The sequence below is a fragment of the Oxyura jamaicensis genome, chromosome Z, assembly GCF_011077185.1.
Source record: "Oxyura jamaicensis isolate SHBP4307 breed ruddy duck chromosome Z, BPBGC_Ojam_1.0, whole genome shotgun sequence".
Classification (NCBI taxonomy): domain Eukaryota; kingdom Metazoa; phylum Chordata; class Aves; order Anseriformes; family Anatidae; genus Oxyura; species Oxyura jamaicensis.
The window spans coordinates 40,273,685-40,290,053 of record NC_048926.1 but is presented as its reverse complement, the minus strand read 5'-3'; the positions used below and the strand labels follow the sequence as shown (position 1 = coordinate 40,290,053).

Sequence of the window (16,369 nt, the reverse complement as noted above, 5' to 3'; positions counted from 1 at the left end):
ACTAAAAGAAATAGTTAAGTACAGTTCAATTCTGAATGTGACTCAATGGGAAAAGCATGACAGGATCCTAGTTTCCTATTTCTGTTTCTTCCTCATTTCAGATCTAACAGACATTCAAACATATATGATTGTACCAACAAAATAAAAGAAAAAATGTGCTTTTATTTTTATATCTGGCAGCTCTTCAAGTTCAGATCAAACTTTGGACCTTTGGACAGGATCTTTTCCCTCTAATGCTCCTCCAGCATTTCTGCAGGCTGCATTATGCCACTGTCTGCTGGCCAGTTGCCCTGTTTATGCCCTTGTCATACCTAGCATTATGTTTCAAAACCTTAAACAGGTGTAACTACATGGAACTAAACAAATAATCATATGTCATTTTGAGACACAGAATAGGCTATAATCCAGGCAGCTGTTCCTCAGTTACGATGAGCTATTCATGTGTAGGGAGACAGAAGTAACACATAAAGCTTATTTGCTGTTAGAAGTTGAAAAATACACACTAGTTAGTTTAGCTTGTAAGGTTCCCTGTCATTTTCATTACTGTGGTAGTTGGTAATGTCTTATACACGTGTACAAACACGCCCAATGTGAATAAGGCAGCATTTATGTGTAGGTTGAACCAAATGATTATAAATGAATTGAGGGATGTCTCCTGGGATTGGACATAAAGGTTTTGTAAACTGAAAATTTTATAAACAAACAGCTGTTGGGAAAATACCATTATGCTGTAATAGCTGCTATTAAAATCCATTAGCAATCTTGATGGCCTGTTTGAATTTGATGCATCATTTGCTCTGACAGCATTTCTTTCTAAAGATTTTTGTAAAATATATGTAGATTATGAAAGACAGTGGTAATAGACTAGGAGATTAACACTGATTACACATTGTACTTCAATGTGCCAATCAAGCTTTGAAGAATGCTGTGTATCCTCTAGTTTAAATGTCAGTGGACTAACAGAAACACATTAACCTGAACAGCTGCAAAGCTTTCTCTGTGACTGTAGCAGAAACACACAGCTCTGAGGAGATGAAATGTTTCCAGGTTAAAACCCCTATCTTAGGCAACAAAATAAATCTTCAGTTATTACTAAGAGTTTGTGCACTCTCCTAATTGATACCAAGCTGTCATTCACCAGTTCAGACACCACACTAGATACCAGATGTCATAGGTTTAATGTATGGTCTGTAGACCGTGCTGCCACCAAAATTACTCAGGCTTCTAGTGAAATTTTGAAAAATCTATGTGCTAAGAACTATCAAAAACTCTTGTATTTCAAAAACAGTTTAAGTGTCAGTATCTTATGTAAATTGTCCCTTCCAAAGCAGGTATGAAAACCCATGGAGTAGAATTTGCCTGTCTGTGTACAAGGGTAGAGATGCACATAGCCTTATCATGGATGCTGCAAGTGCACCATCTGGTGGATTAGCAAGAATAAAAGACTAAAGCTTGGTGGAAAAATCAAATTTTAAATGTCTTTTGATCAAGACTTCTTGTCTGCACCCCCCCCACCCTTTTCTTTCTAATGCTCACACTGATGATGTAATGCTGCTGTGTATATACTTTGTTTCCTATTTCTTCTTGTATCTTCTGTTTTCCAACGTTTTATTCTATGAATGCAACATAACTTAACCAGGAGTTCTCTACAGTTACCATTCCCTTACCAACTCATATGTCAATTTTATGGAGACCCTGCCTCACCTCTTTCTACCAGTTGCTTTGTCAAATCTTCTTTCTCCTCTCCCATAACTGCTTTTTGCTAAGAGGACTGTCAAAGGATATCATGTCTTTTGCTATTTCCTCTCATCACTCATTCTCTCCTTCCTGGTGGAAGTGTAGATGTGGAGATAAACCACAGACAGAATGAAAGAACAATGCTCTGCCCAAGTGCAGAGCATGCAGCAGAGACTTAGTCACTTGGTTTTGCAAGAGGAAAGTGTCAAAGGGTGAATGCTTCATAGTAAACAGATATAAGTTGGTGCCCTTTTGTCTTTGTAGATCTGGACCATTCTCATTTCACGGATAGGAGGGTTAGAATTTTGTTTTTGTTAAGGGTTTTGATAATAGCATCTTCACCAAAAGAGCTGTAGATCTGTGATACCACTGCTTGTTCTGTCCTCCCAGAGTTGCAAAAAGCTAAAACTAGAGTAGTATCATAGGTGTGTCATTTAACATACAAGTTGTTAAAAGATCCTTTACTACTTACCAGGTACTGCATATTTGTGATAGTATAGTAAGAATTCTGGTATATGCCTCTTCTTAGCATTCAGCAATTAATGGCTTTGCAACGCACAGTGTAGCAGAGGTAAAGCACTTGTGTTATTCCATGTGGATCCTTTCATGGTTTAAATCAAATCTGGATGCTATTTGGAGCCCCATTTTTCTAATTAACATGTTATCATTTTCTAAAATACTTTCAGAACATAAATGAGGCCTTGAACCATCAGGCATTAATTTCACAAAGGAAACCAAAGTGAGTGCACTCTAAAAATGAGCTGACAGTATACAAAATCCTTAACTCTGGGCCTCAGTAATAAGGTGCTTGTGCACATTTTTTTTACTTCCATAAATGTCTTCACTTCAGTGTCTTTAGTATGTCCTTAAAATGTATTCAGATCTTACTATTTATAAGTATATTAGAAATTTGGCTGCCCTGTGTTTACTTAATTTCCATAAATGTTGAGACAACACAAATTCAACATTTAAAGAATTGTTTTCAAAACCTTGGTCTTAAAGCCACAAATGTTCAAGAGACTATAGTGAAGTCAATGAATATATAACTTGGTAAATAAGCTGATAGATTTGTTAAAGGAACTTTTGCTTTGGTATTGCTGATAAGTACTTGCTTTTTTCCTTACATTGTTAGATGCTTCAGAGATCATGCATGACAGCATTCATAACGTAGAGGATAAATAAAGGTTTTTAAGGAATTACAGCTATGCATAGCATGCCTGTGGTTAATTCAAGTATGTGATGTTACTTTATTATATATTTACTTTGTTTTTAATTTTTTAGTGTGTTATTTATTGAGTTTGTATTTAAATATATTTAATTATACTGTCTGAATCTACAATTTACCTATCCCTTTATTCAGGTAACAAAGTACTGGACATAGACAGATTAGGCTTAAATTAAGATTGTAGTGATTTAACTGCTTCTTATAATTTACAGTCTATTTTTGTTTGCCAACACCAACAAGATTGGGCGTATTACTGTATTATCATTCTTTAGCCAAAAAAAAAAAAAAAAAGATATTTTTTTTTCCTTCTTACAGTCTTAGACATCCTTCTAAACATTGAGGGTTCCAGGTAAGTATCAAGTAAAAATTGATCCATATTAAATGTATTTAATCTGCTTTGGTCCCTGAGGGCAAGCGGGTATTAAACTAGATTTACATCCAAGTGCCATCAGAGCTGTGGTCCTGTGCCTAAGTGGTTAACTCTGAGTTCAACTTGCCCTGCCTTGCCCTGTGTCTCAGTTTTCACTTTAACGTGTCTATGGAGAGAGCAAAGCATAACTTTGCGAAACATACAACTTAAGTAAAGCACATATGTTGGAGAGTTAGGCTTTGCGTGCCAGTAGTCGTCCAAAATCTGTCTCAAACACAGCTTGTATTTTGTTCTCAGAAACTTGAACCATTTAAATGGTAAAATCTTCTGTCTTAGCTACTGTAAACGTAAAACAGAGACAAGGGTGCTGCTGCCAAATTACTGCCCAGTATAACCGTGTGTCTTCTGACAGGCATTGGTGAAGAACTTTATCCTGTTTTTGCTTGGGTTGGTAATGACTCCTTTTATCTCTTCTGAAGAAACTGACTGTTTAACAAATGAGTTGCTAAAGGCATTTTTCTTGCATAACTGTAAGTGCTTATTAGAAGAATCTTTAGGAGAACTTAAATGATTTACAAAAAAAAAAAAAAAGGAAACTAAGATCATTTACAAAAAAAAAAAAAAAAAAAAATGCAATTTTTTTTTTTAAGCAAACCGGCGTTTTTTTTTTTTTTTTTTTTTTTGTAGTAGTAGTAGTAGTAGTAGCTAAGTTTGGTGTGTAGTATTTGATAACCTTTGTTCAATTTCTAGTTTGTGTTACGGAACAGTCAGTGCAAATGAGACTAAAGCCAGTTCCACTGAAAACAGACTGAGCCCTGCTTGTTTCACTGTGTCTTGAAGCAAGATGTTCAGCTTCCCCAGCAACGACATGAACTGAATGAGCACAGAAAATGAGCTACTCTTGCCTCTAGTTGTTCTAGATGAGGGCTACTCAACAAGGCAACATGGGCATCATTTTGTGGCTAAGCAAGATGCCAGAGATGTTGTTGCAAAACCAAGAATCAAAGTAATTCAAAATGCATTTCTAAATTTTTTTACATGGCAGTGAACTTTGACTCCTTGACAGGACATTTTGTTAAACCTGGATGCCTGAGAAATAGTGTGAAGATTGTCCATGTAGGAAGCTTATGGGGGGAATTGCAGGTACATTACGGGATTTTGCCAAAATCCTTTGAAGTCAGTGGGAGGTTTTCCATTAACTTTCAGTTCTTTGCATTCTGAATTGGCTTGTTTATTCAGGTTTACAGCGTGAACACCTAATGGTAATAATTACTATTTTAATTTTTTAATACTCAGAGATCCCAGCTATACAGGAGCATTTCAAAGCAGATCTCGGCTGCCTAAATGTAAACACTTAAGTGAACTGAAGGATAAAAGCAGAATAAAGACTGAGGTGCAATCAAAAAGCATTTTGCTTCAACAGGAAGCAGCAGTTAGAGAGACTCGGGGCAATAGTCTTCTTATCTTTTAAAAAGTTAAAATTAAATTACTGAAGTGGTATCTGTGGTTCTTGCTGAAAATGCAATTGCATTAGGAAAAAGCATGAGCTCATGACTGGTACTAGAGGAAGCAAAAAGTAAGTCATGAATTTGTAGCACTGGAGAAAGAAAATGTGCAGTAATAAATAGGAGTTAGGAGAATGAATGGAAGAAGTACAGTTTTTGAGAATAGTGATTTGAAGTCAAAAGACTAAGAGAGGAGACAAGAAGCTCATTTAGAAAAGCAGAAAAAAAAAAGGTGCCAAGGAGATATACAGGGCTTCAACAATTACAAAAAGTTGATGAAAAACAAAACCATAAGAACTTAAAATGTGTTAAAAGGACTAGGTCTGAATCCTCCACTTTTTTTTTTTTTTTTGGGGGGGGGGAAGAGAGGGATTTTTTTTTTTTATCAGCTAATCATTTTCAAAGTAGGGTTTTTAATGGAGAAAAAAAGGTGCGGCTCCTACAAAAACCTGGATGCCTGGATATGCCTGCATCAGTAATATCTTGCTAAGTCACTTGACTGCCTATGAGTGAAAAAACCTTAACAGATAAGGAACAGTGGTTTGTTTGTTCCTATAGTTAGAATGTGAAATGCTTACATTAATTAGCAAAGTAAATGTGATGAAATAAAATCAGTAACTTGGGATATAAAATATAATATTTGAACAACTTAAAATGATGTAAGGTTAATTTGCATGGATGGACTCCATCTGCATGACTGCATTGCTGTGTAAGAAACACTCAGAATGAAGGAAAAGACTTCCAAAAGCTTGACAAACTAACAATTTCACTTTAAATACCACTCATTTGCTGAGAGTGTCATACTGGAGAAAGAGCTGCAGGTTTCCTTCTACTTCCTATACACAAATTAGGTTTTTTTCCCTAGAGCAGTGGACCTAAGAAAGAAGGAAGGTGACAGAGGCACAGTGAACTAGAATGCTGCTGGGCATCCCAAGAATGTCAGGTGGAGACGTTGGCTCTGTCTGGATTACAGCAGGAAGTCTTGCCGCACTTTTCTCTCCTTTAGCAAGGAGGGGACAGGGTTGGCTTCCATTGTAGAAAAGCAAGTAGTTAATGCCTTCAGGACCAACTATGCTACATTATTTCTAAATATGCTCATGGGTGAAGACCTGATGATTTATTAGCCTGAGTGAAAGTAATTTTCAAAGATTAGGAGGAAGTTATCTTCTGTTAACAGGCACAAAGGACGTGTGATATATGAATTAGATAAAATATAAATGATATAAATACATACTTATTTTTTTCAGACTGCCTGTGATGGTATTCGTTTACAATATTGCAACTTCTTGCTATTGAGACTGTTTTTACACTCTATCTAGTCTTGCTGTCTCCACACAAAAAAAGTATTTATGAAAGTAAGAGAGGAATCACTCTTTCATTCTTCTATAGGAGCAGCAACTAAAGAGATACAGAACTTTTTTGTCAAGACAAAATTATATGCTTATGGGAAAATGGCAATGGAATATCATTGCCATTGTTATGATGAAGTAAGTCTCCATTTCAAATTTAAGCTGCGGGCATTAAAAGCACCCATAAGAATAGCTCAGCATTTTTAAACCATCCTGCCTTGGCATTTTTTTCCCCTTGATTATATCTTCAGGAAGAATTAACATTTTGATACAACATTTGTTCATGGATTTGCAGTGGTTAAATCAATAGTTAATGAGGTTCGTCGTATAATTTGAGCTTCTAGTTTGTTTATGCTAGACCAACTTTATCCATACTCCAAACAAATTATCTCTTATAATCACCAGCCTGAAGATAAATCTCTAAATGTTTTTCTGATGATAGTGCTGTGGTTGGCAGGTGTTAGAAGTGCCTCCCAGGGACAAAGATTGAAGATGGGCTTGTTCTCACAAATCCTTCAGGCGAGGTTGTTTAGCTTTCTATCCTGTCATCTGCAGAGGAGCCTTGTATGGTGCCCTGCTAATGAAATCTAATAGGCAAAGGTCATATATCTTTATGAAGAAAAATGCAATGCTGGTGAGTGATAAATGTGCTCCATGGGGTTCAATGGACGATGCTCAGCAATAAAATCCATGTTTAAACAGTGTTTCAAACTGCTTGTTATATCTCTATTTTTTGTGCCTTAACTACTTTTTTTTTTTTTTTTTTTAACATTTCTCATTACAAGTGATGGAATTTGATAAATACAGAAATAGTTGAATATGTATGCAAAGTTGTCTACGTAATTAAAGAAATAGGTAGGGACTTTAACTGGGTAATTATTTTTGAGTATTCATAGCATGATGAATAAGATAGCTCACATAAACATCCATGTGAGTATTATCCCTAAATATTGAATTTAGTTATAAAACACCTATTGACTAGTGATAGAACCACAATAGGTAGTGTGAAAGATGTGGGTTTAGGTAGGTTCTGCAGTCAGATAGTTGTAAATCAAAAGTGTTTATGGTAAATGTCAAAAAAAAAAAAAAAAAAAGCAGAAACAAAATATGAGGATATATATACAGGTATAAGATTGCAGATAAAACTTTTAAAGAATGCAAGTCAGTCCCTTTAAGAAATTGCTAATCTGAAGTTAGAAGAAATTAAATAAACCAGATATTGTTGAATCACTGCTGTTTTTGGAGAAGTTACCAGTTCATTTGCTATAGTTATACTGCTGAGCTATAAGACAGTTCAATAAATCAACTCAGGCTTGATGGATTCTACAAACCATTGCAATGAGTGCGTGGAAGAGGAAAGAAATCTCTTAGTATTCCCTCTTTGACAAAAGGGTATGCAAAGAGCCTGAATGGATGAATGGTTGATTAATTTTGCCAGAAATTTTCTTGACAGCCAGAAATGTGTTTTTTTGTTACCATGTTTGCATGGGAGTCATTTTGTAACGTATGAATTATGGCTTATGAATTTACACCTGAGACTTAGCTGGCTAAAATAGACAGCTCATGGTCAGTATATAGATGCTTGTGTTGTGTCTTATGTTTTAAATCATCAGCTCTGGCAAGGCAGCCTTTTGCTTGTTGCCACTTCCTAATCAGTCAACAGTGAAATCAAATATTGTATGTGATTAAATGAACCTTGTAACTGAAGTGGTAGGTTGTGTCTTTTTCAGTATTTTTAATTGATTTACAAGCTGTGGAAAAATCAGATGAGATAACCTAGCATGAGAAAGCAGAATTATACAAACTAAAATAAAAAGTATATCCTATGCTTTAACCACATGGCCTATTGAAAACTAAGACATAAGAATTATTGTTTATTTTTTTCTTACAAGTTTCTAAGACAAATAATATATTAGATTACATATGCTATTCTGTACTTTAGAATAGAGTTTTTTCCTCTTAATTTTGTATATATTATGTGCATATTTTTTACAGGTGATGTTTGCTTTTAAGTGCGGTACATGAACAGAGCCAGAATCCCTTTACCTTTAGACTTTGGATACTTACACCTGTGGTTTCAAAATACAAGACTTAGCTTTCTGTGCAGTTTGCTCCAGAAAAACATGTATGTACTTACCTCAGCCTTCAAAATGACCTGGAGGGAATACATTTTACCATAGTGTGAGTGCATTTGCCTGTAGCAGCTACCTTCTTGCAGCAAGTCATATTGCTAAAATTGCAGGTATTCTATTTTGTCCCTTTATTACGGAGGCTGACTTTTAAAGACACACTTCAAAACAGAGGTGTCATGTCATTCCCATGCACATCACAACAGTATTCACACTGTTACAGGTGCTTCTTTATACGAAGCACTTGATGTTTTTTATCTCAGGTAGTAATAGCAGCACCTCCTCAGGACACCTCAGTCCCTTTTGATATGTCTCATTCTTTGAGGGTATGTGCACAGACACCAGGGAGCATTTTGAACTCTTGTATTTCAGACAGTTAGTTATACTGCCTCAGCAGTCAAGGGAGATTGTTTTGCTTATGAATAAGAATTTGTGTTCCTTCACCTGGTGGTTCCAGTTCTCATTCTTGGTAGTGAGCCCTGCTGATGGCAGGTGCTCCAGCAGGAAGGAGAATGTTCTAAACCAAACGGGATGTTACAACATCCCTCTGATATATGGATGTCATGATGTGTCGTGATATGTAGGGACATGGTACCCCAGCAGCTAAATTCAAAATGTGAATAGTGAATTTTCCTCTGAAAATGTGGAATAATGGAACTGAAGCTTGGTTGCTTGCCTGAGCAGATTTTAATATATATATATATTTAATTTAACACAGACATCTTTATAAGTACTAATAAAACACAGATAAAAATGTGTGAGCCCGAATTTGAATACACAGAATTTGTAGTTGTATAAAGTGTGAGGAAAAGTACGAGTTGCAGTGTGAGTTGCAATCTTCATTCATTAACAGTGGATCGTTGTTAAGAGATACTAATAAAAAATACAAGAGTGTTGTAGAAAAGGCAGTCCAGTGTGAGAGAGGCTAAAAACACTTCCCTTGAACAAAGCAAGATTATTTCTTTTATTATAGATGAATTCTTTCTTCTTTGCTTTATTTTTTTAGTTGTTCTGCCTTTGATGATAGACACTGCAAGAACACAGCTGTCACCTACAGTAAAGGGAGTGACTTCAAACAGACACCCATGACAAATTCTACACAGTGTTTCACAGTCCTGTACTTCCTGGTTAGATTTATTACCAAGTTAAACTAAAGATGCCTCAAGTTGAATGTTGGTTGTAATAGGGGACTCTGTAGAACAGTGTAGCACAAGCTCTCAGATGCTTGTTCTCGTGCTGTTTGGTTTGGGACTGATACCTATTTCTCTTTGGAAACTTTGGGCAGCAGCACTGAGGAAAGGGCTGGAAACTGACTGCAAAATGACCTGCTACATCTGTTCATTTCAGAAGACTGATAAATATTGGTACAGCAGTGCTGCTATTTGGTATATGAAATGCACACTAGAAAAATGTGTGCATTGAAATGTCTTTCCTCACAGAAAACATGAATTCTGGATAGTCTGTTTGCACCAGTGATGTTGATACATAGAAGAGGTTAAACAGCGAATGTACACTTGGTCATGTTTCTGGTGTAGTATTACAAGCACTCTACCGTTTATACTGTTTTCTTACTTTTAGTGACCTTACCCCAAAAAATTATATATATTTAAAAAAAAAAATGAATCTTTTTTGCTTCTTTTTGTTTGCTTGTTTGTTTTTTAAAATTTTATTTTTATTTTAGGCGGGGGCTTCTAGTAATTAGCTGGATTTACAACAAATGGCACACAGACTGTTAGCTCTGCATGTGTGCTATAACATTGGTGTTTACCCTATTATATTGCAATTTAAGTATGTCATAAAGTTTTATCAGTGATCACGCAGAAATAAAGTGGAATGCAGAAGTACTGATCATGAAATATTAAGAAAATACAGTGTGAAACAGTATGTATTGACTTCTGGATAGTGATAATTGTTTTGATTGTGAAAATTGTAATGGGATACAGTGATATTCCTCATTTATATTTTGTGATGGTTGGGTATTTTTAGCAAATGAGTTGTCAGCAGAAAGGCTTCATTAGACCCATCAGGGTATCTGCCCATGAATAACGAATCCCAAACTATACTGACAGTTTCCTTAAGCCAAAATGATGGAGCACCTCTGACAAAAGCCATATTGTGCTCTCCATGTGAAGAGTGTGAAGAACAAAAGAGACAGTTTGTTCTTAATTTGGTCAGGTTAATATTGACACAGTTAGCTCTGAAGAATCAGAAGTGTGTGTAATATACATTTACAGTGATCACTTGGGTAATTGGCTGTTGGCTTCATGAATCAGAAAGTGTAGCAAGGGAGAAATTACAAATTATTTCTGAATATTTCTCAGGGAGTTTGATTAATTTAGAGGCTTGTACAAGTTTGTCGTCATGTTAACTATTAAGTTAAAAAAAGAGTTTACTGTAATAAAATTGAGTTTCAGAGAAATAAGTTCCAATGTACAACATACCTAAAATTTGTATTGCATTTCCCAAAAAAAACGCATAATAATTGAAGGCAGGTCATGTTCAAAAATGCTTCAAAAATTTGCGAATTTCTTAAGCTTTCTCATTCTGTTTAGCTAAATGATTACAAAAAAGTTTCAGAATGTTCACCATATTGTTATGTTTTAGCACTGTATAAACTTTTATATGCATTAGACAAAGCAAATGCACATATTTATTACAGATGCTAAGATACTAAATTTCTACAGCATCTATATTGCTATTAACTATATTGCCAGTGTGTATGCAAAATACATTTACTATTATATTCTATTTATTTCAGGCATAGTACATTTCAAGTATACCAGCAGTCCATTCTTTGTTTTAGGATATTTGGAGGGCATTACAATGAATACTGCTTATATGTGCTGTATCTGCTATACACTGCAAATATGAGTTAACATTTAAAACAAACTATGCTAATAAAGTAAGGAAAAGTAGTATAAAATGTGTATCTGGCTGACCTTCATCCTGGTTTGGCTCCATCACAGTGCATTTCCTACTACGCTAGCTCATCAACACATTTTACAATGCTTGTAATTAATTTGGATGTAGCAGCTTAACTGTTAAAATGAATAGCATTTTTTTCCTTTTTGAAAGAAATGTTTTATCTTCTGTTAGCATTTACAATATATGCAACATTCTGGTTATTTACTTAGGTTAGCAAATTTGTGGAAGAGTCCATATGTCTACTATATCTTTCAATACATAGTCTTTGGTAATTTATAAGATTTTATTGTTTATGAAAATCCATTTATTTGAATGTTTGAATGATTGTACTGTTTGAATTGTGTTGTTGGTATTAATTAAAAAGAGTAAACTTAATGGTGTTAGGGGGTGGGAGTAAACTAAGTTATAAAAGTTGGTTAGTACTATTTCTTAGCACTAATAAAATTACCTTTGCTTACTTTAAAATTAATGAATAAATTAATATTTTGATTTATAGTCCGGTCAACAAAAAAATTAATCAGCTAGAATGAGGATGCTGTAAGATGTATTATCTGATCTTGACTTTTTTCATAGCTTAGTCAGCTGCATTTTCCAGCAAATCTACTTTTTGACCCATTCTTTTAGCAGCATCTGTTTACTAATTGTTTCATTTCTAAGTTGTTACTTCATTAAGTAACATTACTTCATTAATAGAGGTAACAACTGATGAGAAATATTTATTGTTAATTATTCAAATTACAATGTTTGGGAAAAAAATAGCAGCTTACATTATCAGGTATTATTTGAATGTTAATAAGTGTTTATGCAATACTAGTGTGAGAAGCTTGTCTCTTCTTCCTGATTCCACAGAATAAATACAGTCTTGAGTTTCATACCTTTGCTGAATAATGACTATTCTGTTAGGAAGTCTTCTGCAGGATAAAGTTTGTGGGGTAAAGTTTATGGAATTAACTGATAAATTGGCTGTAATCAGCATCATTTTGCTTGACCTGGCCTGTGTTTTGACATACCTTATTGACTTTGTCAGTACTACTGCTGATTTGATGTCACTGTAAAACATACCTTGCATCCTTAAATAATCTGAATGTTTTGTTTAAAGATGTGGTGTATGGCAGTAGCACAGCTAAACCCTTTCCCATGCTGCTCTGAGTAATCTCTTATCACTTGATAGTGTTTTGCACCAGGCAGCACTGCTCTATCGTGATTCCAGTAAGAAAGACATACAGACTCTGTAAGGTATCTTTTAAAATACTATGTGCTAGAGCTAATACTACGAGAACACTACAGATAATCTTATGTCCCTTTGGTTGGTCGGAACCATGAGGGGTATAGCATCGAACAGGCTCTGACCCATTACAGCAAGCTGGACAGACCCTGACTACAGAATAGATTTCCCCCTTTTGGTCAGCTGAGCTATTAAAAGTTTGATTGTTTTGTTTTTGTTTTTGTTTTTCAAGGAAACGAGTCCATCCATCATTTCTAGTGTCAAACAGAAAGGATGAGAACTCCATGCTTCTCTGTTAGATAAAGGCAAGGTCCCATGGATGGTGCAATCACCAGTACTGAGTGAGAGCTGCCTGCAGGCTCCTCTCTTACAGTTAGAAGGTGGAGCTTATTCAGTGTCCAAGGACAATGTCCAGCACAGCACAGCCTGAGGGCCACGTTGTATGTGCTACATGCACAGCTCAGGCCTGTGCCTTTACAGATTATCTCTTTAACCTTTAACGAGTCTCCCAGTCAGGAGCACTACAGATAGCAAGGCTGGCTACTTTACCACTTCTGACTAATTGCTCTTTGCTGGCTCTCAGCCTCAGCACTTGTTCTAGCATCCTTGGTCTGTTATTTTTCAACCGCATAAGACAAAGCCAACTCCTTTCTTTCAGCATGTGGACAAGAGAGTTACTTACGTGGCATTAAACTGTTGCTTTCTAGTTTTATTATACTGATTTATGAAGGTTCATTTTGGGAATATTCAAAGATAATGTATTATTTGTGCTGTAAAACAGATGTTTTAGTATGGGTGACCATTAGACATTTTGCATGCTGACAGTGCTCATAGATTTCTTAAATGCTGGTGGTAGTCTTTGTTCTGCACAGATTCTGGGTTCTGAGAAGTTCATGAATATGGTTAACATTGCTTCTGTTTGTAGTTCCACCATATGCCCAACTATAGTAGTTGATGTGAATATAATGTCTGTGATCAAATATTTTCAAAATAATGACTTTACCTAAGGTAATGAATTACCTGAGAATAGGGATTTACATAAGGCCACCTTAAGATCTCCTTTATTCTGCCAGAAATGAATGCAAATTAAGGTTAGGATGAGTATAGATGCAATATAGAAGCAAACATCATGAGGCTTGAAGGCTACATGTTTTATAGACTCATCATTTCTACCTTATGTACAGTCATAAAACACCATACAGACTAGATCCACAATTGGATCACATCCTTCCCTTTGACCTCCCATCAGCTTGAATTGGCTGTGAGTGAGCAGCTAAAATAAGGAGTTATGAGGATCAAGGGAAACCAGCTGATGTGATCTTTTTGGATTTCAGCAAAGCTTTTGACACAGTTTCCCATAGGATCCTACTGGACAAAATGTCCAGCATACAACTAGACAAAAACATCTTACGATGGGTGAGCAATTGGCTGTCGGGCAGGGCTCAAAGGGTTGTGGTAAATGGGGCCACATCAGGCTGGTGGATGGTCACTAGTGGGGTCCCTCAAGGCTCCATTTTAGGACCAGTCCTCTTCAATGTTTTTATAAATGCTTTGGATGTAGGACTAGAAGGTGTTTTGAGCAAATTTGCCGATGACACCAAACTTGTAGGAGTTGTGGACTCGGATGAGGGTGGAAAGGCCTTGCAGAGAGATCCGGACAGATTGGAGAGCTGGGCATTCACCAACCACATGAAGTTTAACAAAAGCAAGTGCTGGGTCCTGCACCTGGGACAGGGCAACCCTGGCTATATGTACAGACTGGGCAACGAGATGCTGGAGAACAGCCCCGCAGAGAGGGATCTGGGGGTTGTGGTTGACAGCAAGTCGAATATGAGCCAGCAGTGTGCCCTGGCAGCCAGGAGGGCCAACCATACCTGGGTGCATACCAGGGGTGCATCAAGCACGGCATTGCTAGTCGGTCGAGGGAAGTGATCATCCCGCTCTACTCTGCGCTGCTGCGGCCTCACCTCGAGTACTGTGTGCAGTTCTGGGCACCACAGTACAAAAAGGACATTCAGCTGTTGGAGAGTGTCCAGAGGAGGGTGATGAAGATGGTGAAGGGCCTAGAGGGGAAGACAAGTGAGGAGTGGCTGAGGTCACTGGGCCTGTTCAGCCTGGAGAAGAGGAGGCTGAGGGGGGACCTCATCATAGCCTACAATTTCCTCACGAGGGGGAGTTGAGAGGCAGGTGACCTATTTTCCATAAACACCAAGTGATAGGACCCGCGGGATCGGTGTTATGCTGAGGCAGGGGAGGTTTAGGCTGGACATCAGGAAGAGGTTCTTCACTGCGAGGGTGGTTGCACACTGGAACAGGCTCCCCAGTGAAGTAGTCACTGCACCAAGCCTGTCTGAATTTAAGAAGCGATTGGACTGTGCACTTAGTCACATGACCTAAACTTTTGGGTTGAACTGTGCGGTGCCAGGAGTTGGACTTGATGATCCTCATGGGTCCCTTCCAACTCGGGATACTCTATGATTCTATGATCTTATATATATTAAGGAGGATCTTCAGATAGTCTTGAATCTGTTCTAGTTCAAATTTTTTATTCCAACAGTTTGTAAGTATTCTAACTGTGTTTAGGACTGGAATAACTAAGGTCACTTCCACATGCTTAAGCATATTTTGGGACTTTTTCAAATATACCCAATACTTGTGCCTTCAAAAAATGTTAACAATTTAGACATTCAAACTTTATTCCCCACAATTCTTCACTGTATTTCCCTATTCAGGTTTCATATCTGAATGTCTGCCAGTAAACTGGTAGCTGACTTCTGCTTGTGCAGTAATCTGCATGAATCTCACATAAAACTAATTCTGAAGTGCTACGCAAACATCAAAGCAGAACTTCATTACTAATCTAGGAAAGAATCTACTTCCAAAGCATTTGACAAATAGATTGTTTTAAGTTCAACTTACAGGGAGGGAGACACATTTTGTGGACATATCTGAGCAGATTAATGAATAGTATTTGTATATATCTTACCAAAACAGTAATTTATCAGGTAGGAGACAGATGCAAGGGAATAACATGCCAATCTGCATATACAGTTGTTTTCTGTTTATGATGAACTGCTGTTTATTCAGGACTAGTGTAGCTTGGCAGCATCAGAACAATTATAGCATATGACATTGTGCTTACTTGAAGTTGACAAAAAAAATCTCAAATACAAATAGAAGCATAATGGCAAAAGTAAAATTTCTGAGAATTTTTTCATTTTGAGTTGTCTGAAGTGATGACTGAAGAGGGATATTAACACTTTGTGCATTATGTCCTCTGGCCAGAAAGAGGGATGTATGGTTTATATTGCAAAATCTAGACAATTCTACATTACACTAGTCTAAGTGGAATTTTATTGCCAGTTACAGCAACTGAGGTATACCAACATTTCTGGATATTTTCATTACAGATTTGGATGGGATGAGCTAGGAAAATATGCTGATGTTTCTTTACATTTCTTCCCATATTTCAGGACTGTGTGTTACACAGGAGTCTCCTTGGTGATCTGAAAGCATTCATAGATAAATATGGGTTTGATGTACTTGTCATTTTGGCCAACTCTTTGTCAGACGAGGAGCAAATGAAACGGCAAATTGCAGTATACTCGGAAAACTTAGAGCTAGGCAATCAAGTAAGTACCTGGAAAAAGAATCTAAAAATGTTTTTCCTGAAAAGTATTTTTTAAACTAGTTAATGGTGAAGTGTTGGATAATTAAGTGGAGCTAAGAAGTAACTACATTTGTCTGGAAACTGAGTAGTTATTTGAAATGTTGGCATTATTTACATGACGCAAAATGCAAGATTTATGATTATTTCAGACTAGCCTAATAAAAATACTGAATAGTCACAAGAAATACAATAAGACATAATACTTTTCAGCTTAGTTAAAACAGGATGATCTTT

General features: G+C 36.5%; 1 protein-coding gene across 4 annotated transcripts in view; it reads left to right on the top strand.

The window, feature by feature from the left end:
* The window catches only part of PRUNE2 (prune homolog 2 with BCH domain), a 146,516-nt gene that overhangs the window by 69,239 nt on the left and 60,908 nt on the right, over window positions 1–16,369 (top strand). For all 4 annotated transcript variants that reach the window (XM_035310258.1, XM_035310257.1, XM_035310256.1 and 1 more), the window contains exon 7: window positions 15,939–16,097. In XM_035310258.1, the coding sequence (XP_035166149.1) occupies window positions 15,939–16,097 (159 nt within the window). The remainder of the gene's footprint in view (window positions 1–15,938; window positions 16,098–16,369) is intronic.